The sequence below is a fragment of the Euprymna scolopes genome, chromosome 18 (genome assembly GCF_053919585.1).
Source record: "Euprymna scolopes isolate OS-2025 chromosome 18, ASM5391958v1, whole genome shotgun sequence".
Classification (NCBI taxonomy): domain Eukaryota; kingdom Metazoa; phylum Mollusca; class Cephalopoda; order Sepiida; family Sepiolidae; genus Euprymna; species Euprymna scolopes.
The window spans coordinates 112,518,507-112,543,259 of NC_136499.1; the positions used below are offsets into that span (position 1 = coordinate 112,518,507).

Below are 24,753 nucleotides of genomic sequence, written 5' to 3' on the forward strand. Positions count from 1 at the left end.
TAAACGTAATACGGGCTCTACGTTTGTATCAACGATCTCTAGTTACTTGCAACTGAAATATGCTTACGAATGTGTAGCCACATATAAATGCTTATGTAAATAAAAGGTATATCTTGCTCTACTTCGGTATTGAGTACTTTTGTATGAACCTCATTAAAACTTCATTTGTTGTTTCACCTCTGGAAAACATTAACCTGGAATAATTATATATATAAACGTGAGAATGTGTATGCATGTGGGGACACTTCTCAACCTATATACTCAATGAATTTTTAATCTCCAACATTGAAATTTGGTATATAGGGTATTCAGACTTGTAGGAAACTTTAAATCGGTTTTCATTTGGAAAAAAGGGTTGCTAAGGGATCAAAATTGAAAAATTCGTACTTGATTAATCAGATTTTTTATGTGCTTGTCAACAGTTCCACGAGGTTTGCAAATGCATTCTAAAGATCGCGTCAAGTTAGTCTAATGGTTATCGTACTTGACTCTCTGCATTTATCTTTGTTTTTTTTTGTTTTTTTTTCACTTACAAGAAGCATAATACTCAGTTTCTTCCCGTTTTTTTTACTTCATTTCAAGGAATTTAATGTTACGTTTAATACCGGGCAACGCTGGGCACGTTTTCTAATATATATATATATAATGACGTAATGAACATTTAAAATTAAAATGTTTAAAATTCAACGCTATTTCACACGGTTAATAGTAGCCGAATGGATACGGCCTCCACTAATCGAGCCAGAGATTCTCGTGTCGCGGGGTTCGAATCGTTCGACTGGTAGTAATCATGACACACTGCACTGAAGAATCCCGAAAGGATGAAACACTAGTGTCTGTAGGTATTTAATTATTATAGTAAAAAAAAAAAAAAATAAATAATTATATATATATATATATATATATATATATATATTTTTTTTTTTTTTTTTTTTTACAAAGGCATCACCACATTATCAAGGCCCAGAGGCCACTCAAGGATAAGGGTTAAAGAGTGTACAGTAGAAGTTGGTCAATATAGTAATCATTAGTAATGAAAATTTGGTAAATTTAATAACTTATATGGAACGGCTCATCAAGAACTTATTTACCTTAGACTTGAACACAACCATATTGTAGTCAGCCGGAAAGCAGGAAAACGGAAGACAATTCCACAGGCGTGCAGTTCTAAGAAAGAAGCTTTGTTCATGGAATCTATGTTTAGGTTTAGGCACAGATAAAGAGTGGGGGAAATTATTGATAGTGTTTACAGCTAGACGAGTGTTTCTTGTGAAAGTTTGGCGAGGGGGGACCATAGATTGAAGCTCAGTTGAACACTTTCCATTAAAATAACGATACATCAGAGACAAACTCGCAACATCTCTTCTGTGAGATAGAGGTTGTAAGGAGGAGAAAAGGACATCTCCTACGAGGCTACGAAGTCTATTTTGAACTCTATCAAGGCAGGACAAGTCCTTTCTAGCAGCTCCTGCCCAGATGTGGCAACAGTATTCCATCCTTGGACGTACCTGGCTCTTATATAGATAGAGAATAGCATCAGCAGTGAGATATCTACTGGATCGATAGAAAGATCCCACCATTTTTCCAGCGGCCTTGGCAACAGATTTGATATACGTGTTCCATTTAAGATCAGGAGTAATGGTCAAGCCCAGAAGCTTGTCAAAACTTGAGGCCTCCTGAAGACGAGAGCCATTCATTTCAATTGATGACAAATGTGGATTAAAATGTTGATGATGTAAAGAGAGAAGCTTGGTTTTAGATGCATTAAAAGTAACCAGCCACTCCTTTCCCCATTGTACTACATGCTCAAGATCAGAGGAGAGAGAATTGGAGAGTACTTGCTCGTTTACTGTCTTAGATGTGGTACCATAAATGGTAGTGTCGTCAGCATAAATGTCTACAAATGATGTAAGGATATGATTTGGAAGATCATTAATGTAGATCAGGAAAAGAGTTGGGCCCAGGATGGATCCCTGAGGGACACCGGCATTAATACTGTGAGCTTCTGATTTTTGCCCCTCAACTACTACTCTTATGAACCTATCAGAAAGAAATGATTTAATAATTGAGAAGACTTTTCCAGCTATACCATAGCTAGCGATCTTATGAAGTAAACCTTTATGCCATACCCTATCAAAGGCTTTAGATATGTCAAGAGCAATTGCCCTAGAAAGATTGCCACCGTCGAGAGATTTGCTAATCCTATGCGATATAACTGTAAGGACATCTGCTGTAGATCTAGCAGAACGGAAACCATATTGAGTGTCACTAAGAAGGTTATTTTTGTTGAGATGTTTGATTACTTCTGTATTTAACACAGATTCTAGCAACTTACTCATGACGCACAGGAGACTTATTGGCCTGTACTGAGAGGGGGATGAGCGATCACCTGAATTCTTAAATACAGGGCATACTGATGAGATTTTCCAGGGAGATGGGAAACTATTCTCCTTAAGACAACGTTTAAACAGTTTTGTAAGTATGGGCGCTAGTTCAGGTTGAAGTTTTTTGAGTACTATAATTGGAATACCATCAGGGCCAGTTGCTTTACTGGAATCAAGGTTTTTGATTAGCTTGGCAACATCACGTACAGATATACGTATATCACATAGCGTGTTTTCTGATACAGGAGGAAATATTGGGGGTTGGCGGTCTTGGTCGCAAAGGGTAGAATTAGCTGCAAAGTTCTTGACAAAGAGTTTGGCTTTGTCTGATGCTGACGAGATTACCTCAGGTCCATTGATAATAGTTGGGATGGAGCACACGCTTCTGTTCAGGATTCTGTTTGCTATTTGCCAAAACTGGTGGGAACCAAGCCGCTGCTCAGCTACTTTGGACTTAATAGATTGAGCATACAACTCTCTTGCGTTCCTTATTACTTTCTTACAATGGTTGCTGGCAGTCCTGAAAACGGCTTTAGTTTCCATACATCTATTACGTTTGAAGCAGTGGAAAAAGTGATTTCTGTGCGCAATGGCAGCAGCACATTCTGGAGAGAACCATGGCTGGCTGTTAGGTTTTTGCTGAAACTTTTTAGAGGGTATGAAATGGTCAATACCTACAATTAACCATTCAGTTAGGTCTAATACTATAGAGGACACATCCTTTTTAAACATGGAATGCAGAGGTAGATCAGATATAAATGTACGGAAGCTATCCCAGTCAGCCTTAGTGTATCGATATACTGTACGATGAAGTGGTACGTCTGGGGACTTATTACATTTCATTTTTATCTTAATTGATACAACAGAGTGGTCGGAAGATCCAAGAGGCGACAGAACAGAAACTGAACATAGTTCAGGGCAAGTTGTGAGAAAAAGGTCTAGTAGGCTCGCATACTGGCCGTCATTATCGGGCACACGGGTAGGTTCCTGAACAATCTGAGTGAGGTCATAGGCAATGGAGAAATCATGACAGAACCTCCCCTCATCATCGGTCTTGTTTGAGTGGGTCAACCATATATACTAGCATGGGTGCTCGGCGTTGCCTGGGTATTTGGAGGTGTATGTTTAGCAAAAAAAAAAAAAAGGCGGTCAATTTTTTTAACTTTGACCCATATTATGACCCTTATCGTTGAACTTTGACCCCTTAATTGCCAAATTTCTGGACGAAAACTGATCACATCGATTTTCCCAAATCTCAGTACCATGTATATCAAATTTCGAGTCTGTAGACTAAAAATTGACAAACTTATTGCGTAGGGAAATGTACACACACACAGATACGCAGATACACAGATACACAAACAGACAGACATTTTCACTTTATATATATATATATATATATATATATATAACATTAATTATTGAACAAATTTCCATAATGAGCATTTGTGAATCAATACTGGTCCAAAACTGGGAACATGTCTTTTCCACAAATGCCAGTGGGAGCTTGGCGAATATTTGGTGGATGATGGCGATCACACTGGCTTTGATGTTGTAGGAGGTCATGTTGGTGATGTTCTCGACGTATGACCAAACGAAGTAGTCCAGCTTGTTCAGGTTGGAGATGGGGGGAGGTGGCATTATGTGGCCCTCACTTGAAACCATACCAAAGACCATAATCGTGGGCGGAATCTTTGTTGAGTTTTACCCTCAAGTTTTGAACCGTACGGATTTTTAAGGATGCTGGCAATGGTCCTGTTGTCATAACTTGGATCAGTATAGAACACGAGTGGTACAACGGCGCATCTCCGATCTCACACGTTGAACATTGTGTCTCTTTCAGACATGATAGAAATCTCCTATTGCTCACAAGTCGCCAACTAGTAGATGGTCTGCGACAAAAAAAGATAGCTGGTTTTCATCAAACGGAAATGGAATCATATTGTCTGTTCTAGGTGTTGTTAAAGTCCAGCCGCTAATGTTTACATTGGAGTAAATTCCCATCTTTCAAGTTCAGAAAGACCAAATCACTCTTATGACTGTTTATCTACTTTATCTCTTCATCTCACCCCCCCCTCCAACTCGCCTTACTTCAATCTGCTCTACCCGATCTGTTGGTCTGCTCCAATATAATCTGCCTAATCCGATCATCTACGACATAAATCTACTTTCGACCGGAAATCCTAAATGTTGACCCTTTTCCCCCCAGTTAATCACTTATGATCACCGGAACTGGTTACACCCAGTTTTTCTCAGCTTATCATCTGGCCACCCAGAACCTAACAACTAATTTTAAGGGAACCATGTGTTGTATACTGGGATATATATATATATATATATATATATATATATATATATATATATATATACACGTGTCCTATATGTAAGACTACGTCAAACCTATTTATAAATTATTGTTTGTTTTCTAACATTATTTTCTATTAAAACATCTTACTATAATTTTATCTGTAAATGTTTATTTCTTATTTCTATGTGATAACATTCTTTTTGACATTCTATTTTTACAAATTTAATGCCGATTATGATAATCGTCAGCTAGAACACCTTCGACGTTGCCTTGCTATGGTTAAACTAACAATTTCTCGGGTAAATTCGACACACTGTTGTCAAAACTTCCAATTCCACAACTCGATACTCTTTCAAGTTGATTGGCACACGACTACGTATGTAGCACGCCTTCTTCCAATTTGTTCTCCTGTTCGCTTCACGTCCGTTTTTATTCACCTGTCTTATTTGTATAAAAATGGTGCCAGTATTTGTCGCTCACTGGACTGTCAATCAAAAACCAACTGGATATCACCATTTTAGTCTTCCTTTCTTTCTGTTTTTTTTACACAACCAACCCTTTGATGCACACACACACACACACACACACACACACACACACACACACACACACACACACACACAACTCAAGTCAGCATAAAAGAAAATAATTGAGAAAAAATCAGTTATTTCCCATTATATGATAACATTAAAAGATGTGTGTACGTTTGATCACATTAAATGATATAAAAACCATCTGACTTCCAAAATCTTATTTTTACGATTTAAGTTACGATTTTCTCTACACTTGCCAATATCTAACACAGTCTGTCTGTGGAGTTTAGTGAAGTCACTAGTTCTTCTATTGTAGCGTACTTATTTTACTGTCTCCTCATTTTTTTCTATTATAAAGTATTTCCTAACTTACCGCGGTTGATATGCCATAAAACTGACCAAACACACTAAATTATGCTTTTGTTTTTACACTTTTCTGTTTATTTTTTAAGTGTGTATCTCTACAGATGAGTTGTATAAATATTTATATGGTCGATATGCCATAAAACTGACTTTACATCCTTTTGCAGAGAACTGTGCCAGTTCCCCTTGCCTTTTCAATGCGCCATGCACCAATTTAGTCAACGATTTTTCCTGTAAATGTCCAAACGGTTACAGTGGCAAGACGTGTAGCCAACGAGCGAATTTGTGCAGTAAGGTCAACTGCAATGTGGGAACATGCATCCAGAACTTCAGGCAGGAGACTTACACTTGCAGCTGTGATGAAGGATATACATATGGTAAGTATAACTTTATTTTATATGGAAAAGTAATTATTGTTATTATTTTTATTATTATTATTATTATTATTATTATTATTATTATTATCCTGTTATTTCACCCTAAACGATGAAAAAGTAATAATAATAGTAATAATAACAGTAATAATAGTAATAATAGTAATAATAATAATAATAATAATAATAATAGTAATAATATAGAGTTAAAAATAGACTTTGTAGCCTCGTAGGGGATGTCCTTTTCTCTTCCCTGCAACCTCTTTCTCACACTGAGCTTCAATCTATGGTCCTCCGCGCCAAACTTTCACAAGAAACACTCATCTATCTGAAAACACTACCAATAATCCCCCCCACTCTTTATCTGTGCCTAAACCTAAACGTAGATTACATGAACAAAGTTTCTTTCTTAGAACTGCACGCCTGTGGAATTGTCTTCCATTTTCCTGCTTTCCAGCTGACTATGATATGGTTGTCTTCAAGTCCAACATAAACAATTTCTTTATGAGCCGTTCCACTGAAGATAACAAATTTACCGAATTTCCATTACTAACGATTACTATATTGTCCAATTGACTACTGTACACTCTTAACCCTTATCCTCGAGCGGTATCTGGGCCTTGATAAGTGGTTATCCCATGTAAAAAAAATAGTAATGATAACAGTAGTAATAATAATAGTAGTGAAAATACTGAAAGACCGAGGAGCGAGCGTCAACCAGACCTCGGCTGGACAAGTGCAAAGAGAACTGGGACTTTGGGGAGGCTGAGTGCCACTCAAATTCCAGTATAAACCAATGGCCACTACCAGCGAGAAATCAATGGTAAGCAGCTGTTGCGATGATGCAAATTCATTTGCAAATTCTATCGAAGGAGGTGGAGAGAGCTGGACGTCTGGGGAGACTTGTTCTCACTCAGCTTCCAGAGAACACCACAGGTTTTCAATCAGATCGTTTGTTGACTTGTGTGAAAGCTCCATGTGAGCCATTAATAATAATAATAATAATAATAATAATAATAATAATACAGACACAATACTTTGACTTTTTACTATTTTTAATAGTGTTAATACAGCTTGAATGTCTAATGTCAAAAAGATTGGCCTGATGTTCAAGGAAAAAAAACTGAACTAAAAACACCCAAAAGTTGAGACTACTATATTATAATAATAATAATAATGATAATAATAATGATGATGATGATGATGATGATAATAATAATAATGATAATAATAATGATAATGATGATAATAATAATAATAATAATAATAGAGCTGAAAAGGATATGATAGATGAAGAAAATCAAAATGATACCTATAATAGTAGGAGCACTAGGAACAATTCCGAAAAACTTTGAAAAAAGAATGGGAGAAATTGGAATCAAAGGAATGACTGGAAAAATACAACGAACAACAATAATGAAAACAGCTGAAATATTAAGAAAACCCTTGAATGTGGAAACTAACACACACGAGCCACAAGCGTAGACCAGACAAACTGCTACAGAGACAAAACATGAAGCGCTACATGGAACCAAGAATATTGAAGCTGTATACCTATAAGTTCTCTAACCTCACCCCCACTCCCCAATTACCACATCACTGTCCTCTCCTTCCCAAAAACAAAAAAAAAACAAACAAAGTGTGAGACCAAGTAGTCAAGGAGGAAGGAAAGACTGAAGAGTGAGCACTGACCAGACCTCCACTGTATAAGTGCAAAGAGAATTGGAACCTTGGGGAGGCTTATTGCCACTCAAATTCCAGTAAAGACCAATGGCCACTGCCAACGAGAAATCAATGGCAAGCAACTCTTGCGATAATGCAAATTTATTTGCAAATAGTATCAAAAAAGGTGGAGAGTACTGGAAAATCTGGGAAGACTTGTTGTCACTCAGCTTCCAGGGAAAACCACATGCTGTATTCAATGAGATCTTTGATGACGTGTGTGAAAGCTCGTTGGGAACTCATAATAATAACAATGAGCAGATCTTGTGGAATGTCCACAGCGGCATCGTTCATAGGTAATATATTGCTGTTTGGCATTCTGTGGACGTACAGCATGAATGGAGACTCTGTGGTATTACTGCAGCCCTTTTGTTAAAACTAAATATATTTAACTAAGTAATCTGGTTAATGTAGTGTCAGGATATATCTGGTTATTATGGTTTATCTATAATATCATTATAGGATATATTTCCATTGTATGGACGCACGGCATAAATGGAACCCCAATGATATTATACTATCTTTAGACAGAACAGATACTACCTCTGGATAGTAGCCAGAAGACCAAGAAAATATATTTTAGTTTCACGTACGGCCTAAAAGGTACTAGAGTATTACTATGTAGATGATGATGATGATGATGATGATGATAATAATAATTATTATTATTATTATTATTATTATGATGATGATGATGAAAGAGTAAGTACTTACACTAAGTAGAAATTGTTATTTCATTTTTATATTATTGCAATTATGAAGCGATAACATATATTTCTGTTCATTATTAAAAGTGAGAAAAAACGCCAGTCGACCGGTTTTACTGTCACTCTACTAAGTTGAACAAAAAAAAAAAAAGGAAAAAATAAAATATATACATTTGCTCGAACGTAGAGTCTCCAAGATATTAAGCTGGAGTAATGGATGAGCTCGACTCAAGATAGCAAATAAGTCAATGTTGATATTAATTGACACGTAGAATTTTTGTTATAAAATGTTCTCTGATGGAAGGCCTTTATGTATTTTCCACAACATTGGTTTCATTTATGATCTTGCTAAGTATGTGTTGTTAAACTCTGCTGTTACATCCCCAAACTATGTAGTCAGCACAACAACCACATTTGAAATAATAAGGTATGACGTCTTTTCAAGTGGACGCTAAACGAGATTTTATCAAAGCAAAATATCGATCTACTCCTGCCGAGTTAATTTGCTTCCTGAATGTCTCGCTTAACGCAGACAAACGAATGCAAGTCAGACACTTATCCACAGTATTTGATTTTCACAATATAGTCAGGTTCCTAATGGCACAATTTTAACGTTTGTGGGAACTTTTTGGAGATTTGCAAATCTATACATTTTTGGAAAGGTTATTGTCTAAGGAATCAGAAAACCAATGTTTGCATTTGCCCAGATGCCTATATGGCGGCCATATTGGATTTACAAAATGGCCGCCGTAAAATGTACGTTTTGTAATATCTTGGCTTCTAAATACGCTGGAACACTGATTTTAACTGCTGAATTTGGTGTCTATTTTAATGTTCCACAAATTCAGAATCCCCCGAACGTATGTATGGCCTGTTCTATTATACGATTGTGAGTGCTGGACAATCACCAACACCACGAGGAAAAGACTAGAGGTAACTGAAACTTGCTTCCTAAGGAAAATATTGAAGATATCCTGGACAGAAAAGAAAACAAACCAAGGCGTATAAGTCTGCTATAGATAACATCAGTTAGACCGTCTATCTCCTTATTCAGACTGACGCCTGCCATTCACCATCTACGCACGCGCGCGCACACACACACACACACACACACACACACACACACGGACATTATCCTAGTATGTAAGAACTGTTCTCCACGCAAACGTATACAGACACAATACTAAGACTTTCTACTATTGTTGGATTTTGGGGTTGTATATAACGAGTATACAGGGTGACCCCTAAAAAAACGTGATATCTCCATTATTTATTCACCGGTTGCCTTATTTTACAGAGCATGGCAGAATCAACGACCGTGAGTACACCAAGACCCCAGTGGGAGCTGGGACAAAGAATACACTGTGTTAAATTTCGTTCGAAAAAAAAACACTAAGAAACGAGGCCTAATTAGACTTGGGGCCCGTTTTTTTTTAGGTCACCCTGTATATGCGTGCGTTCTTGCGCGTCGATCCTATATAAATATATGTGTGTATGAAACCGATGCTCGTGTATCGTCTAGTGGTTAGAAATGTTCGGTGTGGGTGTGTGCATGTTTACATATATTCAAACAGAGTTCACGTAACATTGACAAGGTAACAATCATTAGTCCGAGACGGGCTTAACACACATGAACGTAAGCACACAGTAGCCGTTTGATAACAGACTACTAACCTTAGGTTGTGGCCTCCTTCTTCTCTTGGACACTGCAAGAAAACATTTCATGGCAAAGCAATACAAACAGGACTTCTTTTTGTCTTTCATCATTTATTCTCATTTTCACAGTTATGGATTTACAACGCTTTCTCTCCCTTTAGTCCTTACATCGTCTCTCAGTTAGCTCGGTCGAATGCTTGCACGACTGACAAAGTCAACCTACTCTTGTGGACGGCTCTCTCGTTCTCTGTATCTTAATTGTATCTCTAGTTTATATATCAAAACCTACTCTTTCTTTGTTACCGGGTGAATTCGATTGTTTATTGTTTATTAACAATGAATTCCTAAATCTATTATATTACATAAATACACCTGTAATATTTTATTCATAACATTTCTAATTTAAAATTCTTCAGTTAGATTTTAACATAAATATTTTAGCAAAACACTCCTTTCTGTCAAAACAGTCTCCTCTCTTATTATTATTATTATTATTATTATTATTATTATCTTCTCTCTCCCCCCCTCTCTCTCTCTTTCTCTCTCTCTCTCTCTCTCTCTCTTTCTCTCTCTCTCCCCTCAGCTCCCTTTCAGATCCATTGATTTTCCCATTCCAGGTGAATACGGCCAGTTGTCTCCTCTCTCTCTCTCTCTCTCTCTCTCTCTCTCTCTCTCTTTCTCTCCATATCCCCTCTCCCTCCTGCTATCATCTTTTCAAGTGTGTTTAATTTCCTATTTCAGGCGAATACTGCCAGTTATCTATGGAAACCAACAATGGCACAGCGACTGGATTCTACAAACAATCTACTACAAATAATGCGAGTGCATCTTGCATCGATGAATGTTTAAAGGATACACAATGCAAATCCGTTTCTTACAATGATGCGAATAAATCTTGTTCTTTCTACACCGGCCAAACTGATGGTTGCTGCCAAATATTCACCAAAGAATGCCAAAATCCGACAGGTAACATTCACAACTGATCTTGAATTACTTTCTTGTTTTAAGGGATTTGATGAAAGATGTAATCTGATTCATAGCATCCCTTTCATAAGGAATGTTGGATGAAAAACACTTGACCTTTCGGTCAAGATCAAAGTGTAGTATCTGTTCCGGCAGATACTGCAAGCTATGACTAGCTATGACTAGCTATGACTAGCAAAGACCAGATGTGGGGGCAACCCCACATGCCTGACCTTTAACCAGCTCCCATTTCCCACCTCTCGGGAGCTGGTCCCCCTTTCCCTTCCCCCTCCCTTCACTCCTCACATTAAAAATCGGCCTTGTGCCTAATTTGCTCGGTGGGGGAGCAAATAAATACCATCTGTTCCGGCAGATACTACACTTAAGATAATTTGTACCAGTCAATGGAGGGGAAACCCTCTATACTGGGACAATTATTATTTTTGGTAACCAGAGTGACCCCTTTTAGGGGAGCTGGTTTTTACCTCACATTAAAAACGGCCTTGTGCCTAATTTGCTCAGTGGGGGAGCAAATAAACACCATCTGTTCTTCAGATGTTGCAAGCTATGACTAGCTATGACTAGCAAAGACCAGATGTGGGGGCAACCCCACATGCCTGACCTTTAACCAGCTCCCATTTCCCACCTCTCGGGAGCTGGTCCTCTTTTTCCCTTCCCCCTCCCTTCACTCCTCACATTATAAATTGGCCTTGTGCCTAATTTGCTCGGTGGAGGAGCAAATAAATACCAACTGTTGGAGACGCCCCTCCATGGGATTAATGGACTATCTCATGACGTCACTTCCGTTGGTGACGTCATTTCTGCTATCAAGTACCGGTGGCCCGGCAGTCTGAGATTGGTACATGACGAAGCAGGTCATGTGCAAACGCTCACAGTTGATGAATGGTATTCCCAACCTTTCTTTGCCTGTAATTTATGTGAATACACGTTTCGTTTCTAAAAATCCTGTGTTTCCTTCCGTTCATTACCATTTAACCCCATAACAGTAACATTTATCATTGATCTTAAATTATTTTATAATGAGATAATGAGATCCTTAGCAACAATTCCACAAAGGATGTTTGCAACCTTCACCTTGTTAGTCTTTTCTATTGCCTCGACATTCATTCTTCATTCTGGATGTTTATCTGGGGTCAGTATCTCGAAAAGTAACCTGCTCTTCGATGTATAGTAGTTTGTATGGTGGTGATGGTTTTTTCTTTCTTTTTTTTTTACTTCAATTTGTTGTCTGATCCAGGTGTTTCTTTTTCTTTCATATAGACTAATGCAATGTATAATGCGTTCAATTTTGCATTGGCCCATTCTTAGCTTCGATAATTTTCTCGTTTTAATGGATGTAATGAGAGGTGTAACTTGATCCGTCGAACCACTTTCGCAAAGCACTATAGAGCTCTTATTTGATTCGTTGCCCTTCACTTTGTCTAGTCTGGACAGGTCAATTTCATTTTTCGTTCATTTTTTTTGCATAGTTCTCAGTTGATTGTTCTTCCCACCCCATCATACTGGTTATCCATTTTATTTGTAGATAATTTCTGGACGCCATGGTACCCTATCAAGGGTTCTGTTGAACCTTCAAAAATCTTAGAGATGTTAAACGATGTAAGTATTATTTCAGCTATATTATATATTTTTTCAGATATTTTTGTGGTTTTATATGGATCTCCACACGTGAGTCATGCAAGCGTCTTTATTATGATTATTCTTAGTAGCTAGAAGCTGGCTGTGGATGAATTGATGATCACGAATGATGTTAAAATGTTACTTTTAATATTATAATTCAACTTATGTTTCAATTGGATACGATAAAAAAGTTACATAAAATCTTTAAAAAATAAACGTAAGTAAATGTTATGAATAAATGTGTAAATAAAATAATATTATTTTTAACTTTGTGTCTTGAAAATTTAATTAAAAAAATTTAATCCACATATGACATCAATGATAAGTGCTCTGATGAACTCAAAGCACTAGTATCCCCTCGGTATAAATACCACAGACAAACTAAGCAAACAGCATTTCTGACCACTTCCCTAGATGAGCTCATAATTAAAGGATACTTTAACTTAACATCTAAATCTGACCCCCAAGATCGTCATGGGCATGGAATATGTGCTTACATTAAAGATGGCTTTCCGTGTGGTAGGGATATCTCCAGAGAAGACCCTAATTTACCTTATATGTGCTTCCGGGTTGCACTTGCTCATACCACACCATTTATAGTTGCCCTCTATCGCCCCCACAACAGCAGGGTTACTATCTTTAAGAGTATATCTGAGAAAATTGGCCACATCCTGTTTGCTCATCTTTCGGCTAACATTCACATTTGCGGTGACTTCAATGTCCACAATGTGGAATAGCTGACCCACTCAAATAAGACAGATGATGAGGGGAGGTTCTGTCATGATTTTGCCACTGCCTATGACCTCATTCAGATTGTTCACGAACCCACCCGTGTGCCAGATACTATCGGTCAGCATGCAAGCCTTCTAGACTTTTTTCTCACAACTTCCCCTGAGCTATGTTCATGTTCCGTTCTATCTCCTCTGGGATCCTCCGACCACACAGTTGTATCAGTTAAGATAAAAATGAAATGCAACAAGTCTTCAGACGTACCTCTCCACCGTACTGTATATCGATACTCTATGGCTGACTGGGATAGCTTCCATACATTCATATCTGATCTACCTCTGCATTCCATGTTTAAAAAGGATGTATCCTCTATAGTATCAGACCTGACCGAATGGTTAATTGTAGACGCAGACTGATTCATACCATCCAAAATATTCCAACAAAAACCTAACAGCCAGCCATGGTTCTCCCCAGAATGTGCTGCTGCTATCGCGCACATAAATCACTTTTTCCATAGCTACCAACGTAATAGATGTACTGAGACTAAAACTGCTTTCAGGACTGCCAGCAACCACTGTAAAAGAGTAATAAAAAATGCAAGAGAGCTATATATCCAGTCTGTTAAATCCAAAGTAGCTGAGCAGCAGCTTGGTTCCCACCAGTTTTGGCAAATAGCAAAATGAATTACAAAATTTATAAATGCCGATTCATATCAGGACAAAATTATATTTAAAAAAAAAAAATACTATAGAAAACAAACGGTTTCAAAAATAAATCTAGAAATAGAAACAAATCACATGAATTACTCTCTCGCTCTCTCTCTCTCTCTCTCTCTCTCTCTCTCTCATATATATATATATATATATATATATATATATATATATATATATATATATTTCTGTAGAAATATATTTTATCATAATATATACCAATCCATATTTAAGAAGCTCAATGTAATTACAGAGAATAAATGACAAAAATAACTATAAAAAAAATATATATTCCAAAATTCATGATATTGACCATCTTATAATTTATTCCTTTAATTCAGTTGACTTTTACAATTCTTGACAGTACCTGTTTCGTAGCGCAAAATCAATCCCTTAATTATCATATCGATTCACTGATTGATTTAATGAATCTTGGAATATAGTTTTTTGTCATTTATTCTCCCTCTCTGTCTGTCTCACTCTGTCTCTCTCTCTCATATATATATATATATATATATATATATATATATATATATATATATATATATATACTCGCTGGCCTATCGGCGTTGCTCAGTTATAAAATACGCTTAAATATGATATTTAAATTCATGCACATTTCGTATTTATTATTATAGAGTCAATTCTCTATTGATCATTATATTGCTACCCAATATATAATAGTGATTTCCAAAGTTATAAAAAATATGACTTTGATGTCATTAGCTAGAATCGAAACTAAAATATATAGCTTTCCAGCCTTATTCATTACTCATTATGAGCTAAGAACAGATTGATATCAAAACTTTAAAAATCAACCGACTTTAAAGGTATATTTGCGCATTAATAGAAGGTACATATTTAGTCAATATGCACCTGCCAATTTTTTTTTTTTCAGTTTTCACTCCTTAGCAGCTTTTTTTTAGCGGTTAAACCTAATCATATTTGTTTCACAGGTTCGAATCCCCTATATATCGTTCCAAGGCTGTAGACGAAAGATTGACAGTGTAGTTTGGTAGAGAATGTTTCCTCACATAGACACAGACAGACAAAATCACACACACATATATATATATATTTGTAGTCATCGACATACAGTCCTGTTTCGTTGTATCACAACTCATCAGTGCCGCTAGACTTGCATCATTCCCTAGCCAAGAATTGAACCTAGAACCGTCGTGTTTACAGTCGGCAGTTCTCCCACTCGACCATGAAGGCGACGCCCGTAAATAACTCGTCGGAATGTCTATTTAAATGGACACCCGCCACCATTTTTATAGTGCTCAAATCGCCTGTTTGTAAACAAACAACGAGCTTCGCATTTTTCAGCCAATTAAGTAGCGGGTGAGATTATTTACGACAGTGCTCTACCCAGAGAGAGGGGCTTAAATATATTTGTAGTCATCGACATACAGTCCTGTTTCGTTGTATCACAACTCCTCAGTGCCGCTAGACTAGTGCCGCTAGACTAGCATCGCTCCCTAGCCAAGGATTGAACCAAGGACCGTCGTGTTGACAGTCGGCAGTTCTCCCAATACACAGTAGGCAATCTTCTATTTTGAAAGATAATGACATGTGGCTTAGTGTTTCAGAGGATTGTTTTGGGACATCTTCGAGCATGACTGTACCACTATCAGCAAATTTATAGCTTTGCTATAATAATCATTTGCTAATATCTTTCCTCTGATGAAAAGAACGCATTCTACAGATTAAGGCAATCTTGATATTTCTTTTTGAGTATCCTGCCGAACAGTAAATCCTTGTAAATTATGATTTACAGTCTTTGTAGTCTTAAATGACAAACTCTATTTTTTTTTTATTTTGGTTGTATTGGGCTTTTTATTTGGTTGGGATTACTATATAAAGATTAGTCTACCCGTTGGCCCTTAAAGGGTAAGATGGAAAATGTTCAAAATAAAAAGTGATTTTGAGATTATATTGTCTTTTATTGTCATGGGAAAACCTTATTTTTTTAAAGAGATGAGTAAAAAAAATATCAGGAAGCCTCTAAAGCACAACTGCAAGCACTAATTAAAATTAAGGAGGCTCTAATAAAAGCACTACTAAAACCGTTTCTACCTCCCCACCTCATTGAAAAGAAAATATTTTTAAGTAAGGCCTGAAAAAAATTAATTGCCAGAATCCACAGGAGCGCTACTAAAAGCAGTAACTTGTGTAAGCTTTGAATAGCAGCAGTGGCTTTTAATATCGGACTTAAGACAGGGCGGCCATGAAATATGTAAGCAGACGAATTTTTTGAAACCGGAAGTTAGAAACCGGTTGGGCCGTTTAAACGCCCAAGCAAGCACACAAGCAAGCTGATCTGAGTTTTATAATTATATAGACTAGCGAGACCTGTGGAAATTTCAGAGGGGGCTCATTCATATGTAATATATTGATGTTGGCATTCTGTAGATGTTCAGTGTAAATGGAGACGCTCTGATATTATTGTAACTTTTTTTGTTAAAACTGCAAAAGTATTTATCTAAGCTAGTACGAGCGCCTGGTAAAGCCCGGTCGTAAAATACGCTTAAATATGATATTTTAATTCTTGCAGATTTTGTATATATTATAATAGAGTTAATATTCTATCGATTTTTATATGTTATAAAGTTGCGATTTAAAAAAATATATATCCATATGACTTGGGTGCATTAGCTTGAATCGAAACCGAAATAAAAATTTATGAAAAAGAAGGACTTAAAAAGTCAATCCTAAACTTAAATTAAATCGAAGTCTGCCGACGGACATTTTGTTTTTTTTTAGTTGTTGAAAAAGATTTCGTCCATATTTTATTTTAGGAAAACTATTACCATCTTTCTCTTTTTAACAAGAGAAAGATTTAAACACATTTCTTGGAATAAATTGTGAATTGTTTTGTGTTGTAACAACACTACTTGAACTCGTTTGATGTTACCAAAACACCAGGGTGAACTCAACAGATGAAAGCCAAGAAGAAACCCGAATTGAGATTTGTGATAATTGTTAAACGTGTTGAGTGCATTTGTCAGTATTACAGAGGCGAAGCAGTATTACAGAGATACATCTGCCTTACTTTTAATGCTAGGTTTATTTATGGTGTCTTTTAAATTTAATAAAAACCCTTCACAATTTGCTGACGAGAAAACCTTGTTTATTAAAAAACTATATGTAATAATTATTGTCCGTAACTTGATGTCTACCATAATAAAAACACTGTTTTCCGAAACGACCATACAAATAATTGATTTTGTTGTTGTTCCTTCTTATGAAACGGATTTTTAATTTAATTATAATTTGATTTTTAAATTTTAAATTATCAATCGCATTACTATATATATATATATATATATATATATATATATATATATATATATATATATATATATAAACTTGAGTTCCTTCAGCCATAATCAAAACCGAAACCAAAACTTATGAAAAATTCTTGATAAAATTATTTATTAAATTATGAAATTCATAAGCTGAAAAGATATAGCAAGCATCTATATGAGTACTTTAACCATAGTTCCTGATTTCAAAAGGCGAAAAATTAAAAGATACATCTGCCTTACTTTTAATACTAGGTTTATTTATGGTGTCTTTTAAATTTAATAAAAAACCCTTCACAATATTTGCTGATGAGGAAACCTTGTTTATTAAAAACTATATGTAATAATTATTGTCCGAAACTTGATGTCTACCACAATAAAAACACTGTTTTTTAATCAAGCTGTTGTGGGTTGTTTCAAATTTCCCAGGTTGGACTTAACGTCTGTAAAGGCCATGTGACGTCACTGACTCAATGCAAAATGGAGAAAACTGAAGACGATAAGATGCGACCGGATAAATATGACGTGTCTCTTGATTTAAGCAATCCTTGCAAGGTGAAAAATTTGAACTGCGTGACTGGTAATGAAAACGAATGCTCTATGTACCGAATCCGGTTCCAATGTGCAATCAGCAAAGGTAAGAGAATTTGTTTATACTCAACTAACGTACTTCTTAACTTCCGGTGTATCGTTACCGGAAGCGGTGACAAGGCAAATTAGTTCCTTTGCATTTTTCTATCATCTTTATATCTCCCATGTGCATGTGCTCTTTTTCATTTTTAAAATTAAAAAAAAACAAAAAAATTATTTTTATAATTTCATAATCATATATTTCTTATAAAATTTCAAATAAAATAAATCCTTTATTTTTTTTAAATTTTGCTATTAAAAGTGCAAATAAAGACTAATTGTGTTATTTTTATCTTTACATTTTTGTTAATTTTTATTGTATAATTTTAAATAATATCATTTTGTTTTTCATGCTTCATTTCAACAAATCGCTTTACAATAGAAATACTGAAGAAAAATAAAAGAGAAAGAACTGATTTTCTTGGTCACTGCTTCCGGTAGCAGCCACGCTGGAAGTTCGGAAGTACATTAGCCGACTATAACTGTTAGTGTTGAGACGATTAATCGGAATCGGGAATCGGAGCTTTTTGGGGTATCAAAATCGGAAAAATTTGAGCCTATTTTCCGATGCCAAAACCGATTCCTTAAATTATCTTCCACAGTTTGTAGTAATAATAAAATAATAAATATTTATTGATTTAAACTTCCAGTAGAACTAAAATCTATAGATGACTCCGTCACAAGTGTTTTTTTTTTTTTACGTTTGAGAAAATATATTCACATTTATGATGTGTTTTTACAGTAATCGAGACAAAATAACAATTTTATAGTTAAATATTTAGAAATTTATAAAGAATAGGAATCGGTAATTGTATTGGAATCGGGAAAAATATTGGAATCGTCCCATCACTAATAACCGTTTTGTATCGATTATTTATTTGCATCCTTATGTTATCCTCATCCTCATATTTTTTGTTGTTTCACCACTGCTGGTAGTAAATAATAAAATAATAAATATTTATTGATTTGAAAGCAGTGGAAGGTTTTGTTTTAAACAGAATCAAATAAAAAAAGATAATTAAAAGAATCGTTTTTGGCATCGGAAAACAAATTTTTCGGATTGTGATTCCGATTCCCCAAAAAGTTCTGATTTTTCCGATTCCAGATTCCGATTAATCGTCCCATCACTAATATATATTATTTATTTTTAATTTACTTTTTAAAACAGCTCATCAGTGTAGCTTGACTCTATTAAGGCCCGAACCTCGAACCATAGGTGCTGTGATTGAGTGTGTATACCGTTACACTACGGAATGAGAAATATATTTAATCAACAAACAAGTTTTGATAAAACTCATATTTTCCTAGATAGCACAAAAAAACTAGATTTTTGGGGGGTCGGAGGATAGAAAAACACGATAACACACAGAAAATATGAGTTTAACATTTCCATGAAAATAGTGTTCATTGTATTTTAAATATACAACTGATCCAAATGATATAAATTAATAAATACTCAGAAAGTAATATTTTGCTACATAGTTCAATACAATGAATAAAATCACACTGTGGTGGACAATCTTTAATTTATTCCTTCAGTCCAGCACCTTTTGACTGACAATGTTCTTTTTTTGCCCTGTTTCTTTTGAATGTTCTTTTTTATGTAACGTTCCTTTCTTACACTATTATAACAATGATCATATATTATTATAATGATATTTGGAAAGTTATTAGTGTTGTTGTCTTCTTTAGTGTTAAGCATATTATCATAGTAACAAAACGTTATTAGTGTTATGGTCTTGTTTAGTGCTGTGCATATTATCATAATAACAAAACGTTATTAATGTTCTGGTTTTGTTTAGAGTTATGCATATAATCATAGTAACAAAACGTTATTAGTGTTATGGTTTTGTTTAGTGCTATGCATATAATCACACTAACAAAACGTTATTAGTGTTATGGTTTTGTTTAGTGTTATGAATATTATCACACTAACAAAACGTTATTAGTGTTATTGTCTTGTTTAGTGTTAAGCATATTATCATAGTAACGAAACGTTATTAGTGTTATGGTTCTGTTTCGTGCTGTGCATATTATCATAATAACAAAACGTTATTAGTGTTATGGTTTTGTTTAGTGTTATGAATATTATCACACTAACAAAACGTTATTAGTGTTATTGTCTTGTTTAGTGTTAAGCATATTATCATAGTAACAAAACGTTATTAGTGTTATGGTTTTGTTTAGTGTTATGCATATAATCACACTAACAAAACGTTATTAGTGTTATGGTTTTGTTTAGTGCTATGCATATAATCACACTAACAAAACGTTATTAGTGTTATGGTTTTGTTTAGTGTTAAGCATATTATCATAGTAACAAAACGTTATTAGTGTTATGGTTTTGTTTAGTGTTATGCATATTATCATAGTAACAAAACGTTATTAGTGTTATAGTCTTATTAAATTTTATGTATACTATTATAATAAGTTTCACTTTAACGTTATGTTTATTATAGCAACAGAACGTTTTTTCTTATAATTTTGTTATTAAATTTTCCTTCATCATTTACAGTAATGCACAACAACCAATGTGAAAAGAAGTCTCCTTGTCATGACGTCCATTGCAAAAACGGAGGCACATGTGCCGCTGCAACAAAAACATGCGACTGCCCCAAAACGTACCAGCCACCATTCTGTCGTGTTCCAACAGATTTTTGCTCTGGAAAATCATGTGGCAATGGAACGTGTGTCAATGGATTATACAACGCTACCTGTGATTGTCATTCCGGATTTAAAGGTAAGTGTTCACTTTGGAATTATGTTATCAGGTTGCCCTAACCGTTAGGCAAATAATTCGCTTTGCCTGCCACCCCACGAGGGATGGATGTGACATTAAGTTGAGATTATTGTGAGTACATGGCTATTACTGACTGCCACAAAAATGCTCCTCATAACCCTGTGGTGTTCAGTAATGGCTACTGAAAAGATATCAGTCTGAAGAGTATGGGAACTGAATTACTGTTATTTATATTGCCATAATAACAAAACCTTCTACTAAGGTTGCTTCTTTCTCTTTCTTGTCCGATATCACTCTGTCAGGTTTAATAGCTCCGTTTTCTAGTTAGGCAGCTGTAGGAATTGCACAGACGAGGAATTGCAGACAAATTTTTGAAACCTGAAGTCAGAAACCCAATGGACGATTTAAATGCCTAAGCCAGCAAGCTGATCTGAGTTTTATAATTATATAGATATATAATTTTTTTTTTTTTGCGATAACCCTTCCCCACAAAACAACACTATATTAAGAATTTAAAAGAATCAAAATCGGTAATTGTATCAGAATCGGGAAAAATATTGGAATCGTCCCATCACTAATATGTGTGTGTGTGTGTGTGTGTGTGTGTGTGTGTGTGTGTGTGTGTGTGTGTATGTGTGTATGTGTGTGTGTTGCCATGACTGTAGTTCATGTTGAAAACTTATTTCTTTAGTGTGTCATTAAATTTGAAATAGCATTTTTAGTTGATCTGTCATGCTTAAGTTTGAAATAATGTTTTCAGTCTGTAATGCTTCAGTTTGAAATGGCATTTCTATCGGCAAACTCACAGAATAAAAGAATCCGAATTTAATAATCTTTAAGGGTTTCTGTCTGTTTGTCCATTGATCAGTTGATCACACGGCAGATAGACACACATTCTTTTATGGTAATGTTTAATGAACGACTCTTCGTGAATATACGTTTCTCTTTCTCCACTGAACCAAACTTTGGCGAAAACTTGAAATCAAGTGCTGCATTTCATTTCCACAACAATTCGATTCGTTGATTTCCGTAAATGGTTCTGAATTGTTGAAATTAATGTTTTAATGCGTCGAATAAAAAAAAATCCGTTATTCGTACTAACGTGTACAAAAAAAATATAACTAAAATAAAAAAAATAACTCCGATTGCGTAAGGCAATATTCTCATGATTTCTCAACTCTTCTTCTTCTTCTTCTTCTTCTTCTTCGTCTTCTTCGTCGTCGTCGTCGTCGTCGTCGTCGTCACAAAATTACGATTACATTCCGACCCTCTCGCAAAAAGAAACAAACAAAAAAACAAAAAAAAACAAAAAACAAATGTCTTTATATACAGACTTTTAATTGCGACAGTACTACGATTTGCATACCTTTCTACCCTTCTCTTTTCCTTGTACTGGACAGATTCCGGGTTCGAATGACGGTGGTTCTTGTGCACATTATTTTGTAACCTCAGTGTTGTTCAGTTCCGCTACAGGTTCTAACCCTGGCGCCATTTTTTTTCTCCTTTGAAGGTCCAGACTGTACAAACATCAACGACTGTAAAAACAATCCTTGTAATGCAACCGGAACCAAAGCTACAGGATGTGAAGACCTAATCAACGACTATTATTGTCCGTGTAAGGCTGGCTTCCAGGGCAAAAACTGTGAGGTAAGCAATCATCACCAAATCTCTATCCTCATCCCCAATAAGTCTTTCGCCATCTAATCCCCTCCTCCTACCCCCTCCCCCTTTTTAACATTCCTCCTCACATTTCTATCACATTTAAATCATCTCTCTTCCTCTCACTTGTTCCTTTCTCTCTGTCGCTTCCTCTCACTCACTTTCACTCTTTTTGCTTATTCTCTCTCTCTCTTTCTCTCTCTCTTGTCCCCCATCCTTTATCTTTTGCTCTCTCTCTCTCTCTCTCTCTCTCTCTCTCTCTCTTCAATTTTTCTCATTTTATTGACAGGGATTTTCTTTATAAAGAACTCGAATTTTCCTATACAAAGTATGTATATCCTTTTGAAATTGTCGTTTATGCTAAAATAATATTCAGTGAACTGCATGAATCGTTTTTTTTTTATTATTATAGAAACTAAAATTTATGTTAATTTTATTTATTTATCGAAGTACAAAAATCTGTTTATATATTCACTTATTTCTCAAAGTAAGAAAAGTTATTTATTTATGAAAGGAATAATGTTTTTTATTTATTTATCGAAGAAGGAAAACCAAGGAATATCAAGATAGAAATATGTATTTATGAAAGTAGAAAAATTTATTCGTAAAAGTAGGAAAATTTATGCATTTATTTATCAAAGAAGAAAATATAAAAATATTTTCTATAAATTAGGAACATTTATTCACGAAAATAGTAACATTAATTAATTTATTTATCAAAAATAGGAAATTTTATTTATTTATCAAATTAGAAAAAGTTATTTATTTATCAAAGTAAGAAAATTTATTTATTTATTTATCCAAGTAGAAAAATTTATTTATTTATCAAAGTAGAAAAATTTATAGGGAAATTTATTTATCAAAAATTAGGAAAATTTATCTATCAAAAAATAGGCAAATTTATTTATCAAAAATGAGGAAATTTATTTATCAAAAATGAGGGAATTTATTTTTCAAAAATTAGGCAAATTTATTTATCGAAAAATAGGCAAATTTATTTATCAAAAATTAGGAAAGTTTATTTATAAAAAATTAGGAAATTTATTTATCACAAAAATGGGAAAGTTTATTTATCAAAAATGAGGAAATTTATTTATCAAAAATTAGGAAAATTTATTTTTCTAAATAAGAAAAGATTAAATATTTATTTATCAAAATAAAACTAGAAAAAATTTATTTATTTATTTTTATATCTATTTATCAAACTAGGAAAACATCGACGAATGTCGGTGCAAGCCGTGTTTGCATAAAGGTGTTTGTAAGGACGAAGTGGCCGACTTCAGCTGTGAGTGTCCTGACGGCTGGACCGGGAAACGATGTGAGAAGATCGCAGAATCCTGCAAGATTGACAGCTGTGCGAATAATGGAGTTTGTCTAAACCTTTTCAAAACCAAATACTGCAGGTAAGATACTTCCAATTAAACCATTCACTCTTTAAAAGTGTACCTTTTTTTATCTTTATTATCCACCCGTGTTGGCTATAGAAAGCATAAACATGATGACACACCTGTTCTCATTATATCGCTGAAGTTAAGCAACATCCAGCCTGGTTAATACCAGATGAGGTACCATTTGAGAGTACCAAACGTTATATGTGGGAAGCTTGCAATACCTCCCTTCAAAAAACCTCGCCTTTCCTCATAGAAATGTACACACAAATTTAATATTTCCGAAGAATTTCCTCTTTTAGTAGAAGCCAGCCCAACCTACTTAGGTTGAATGAAATACCAGGAACCATGTTTCCTTTTGGTTGTGGTCTCGTTTAATATTTATCTTTAACTTGCGAAGGGAGATGGTATACTCCAGACAATTCTTTCTTCGTCTTTTTCATTTGTAAAATAACTCCTACTGCAGCATTATTGTATCTCTCCAAGAGCCTTATCTCTGACATTCTTCAGCTTCTCTCGTAATTTTAGATATTGTCACATTCTTTAGAGGCGCATTCTTTTCTTATTTTCATCATTTACCTGTATTGTATGGAATAATCATGTTGAAGCATCAGTTCTGACTAGATCACTAAAGTTAAGCAACGTTGAGCTTAGTCAGTATCAGATGAATCATCATTAGAGAGTACCAAGCGCTGTATGCAGGAAGACATCGACACCTAACTGCAAAAATTAACGTTGCCCAAGGTGCACTTTCTCTTATCTTTATTGTTCATGCGTGTTAGCTATATAAAGCATAATCATGGTGACATACTGAAGTTAAGCAACGTTCAGCCTGGTTAATACCAGATGAGGTATCATTTGAGAGTAACAAACGCTGTATGCGGGAGGCTTGCAATACCTCCCTTCAAAAAACCTCGTCTTCCTCCCTAATAGAAATG

At 35.1% G+C, this 24,753-nt stretch overlaps 1 protein-coding gene across 3 annotated transcripts in view; it reads left to right on the forward strand.

The window, feature by feature from the left end:
• LOC145297770 (uncharacterized) overlaps positions 1-24,753 on the forward strand; it is a 576,130-nt gene that overhangs the window by 351,793 nt on the left and 199,584 nt on the right. For all 3 annotated transcript variants that reach the window (XM_080144014.1, XM_080144016.1, XM_080144015.1), the window contains exons 35-41: positions 5,756-5,965; positions 10,789-11,013; positions 12,557-12,630; positions 17,828-18,035; positions 20,544-20,768; positions 22,279-22,415; positions 23,637-23,830. In XM_080144014.1, coding sequence (XP_080000140.1) covers positions 5,756-5,965; positions 10,789-11,013; positions 12,557-12,630; positions 17,828-18,035; positions 20,544-20,768; positions 22,279-22,415; positions 23,637-23,830 — 1,273 coding nt within the window. The remainder of the gene's footprint in view (positions 1-5,755; positions 5,966-10,788; positions 11,014-12,556; positions 12,631-17,827; positions 18,036-20,543; positions 20,769-22,278; positions 22,416-23,636; positions 23,831-24,753) is intronic.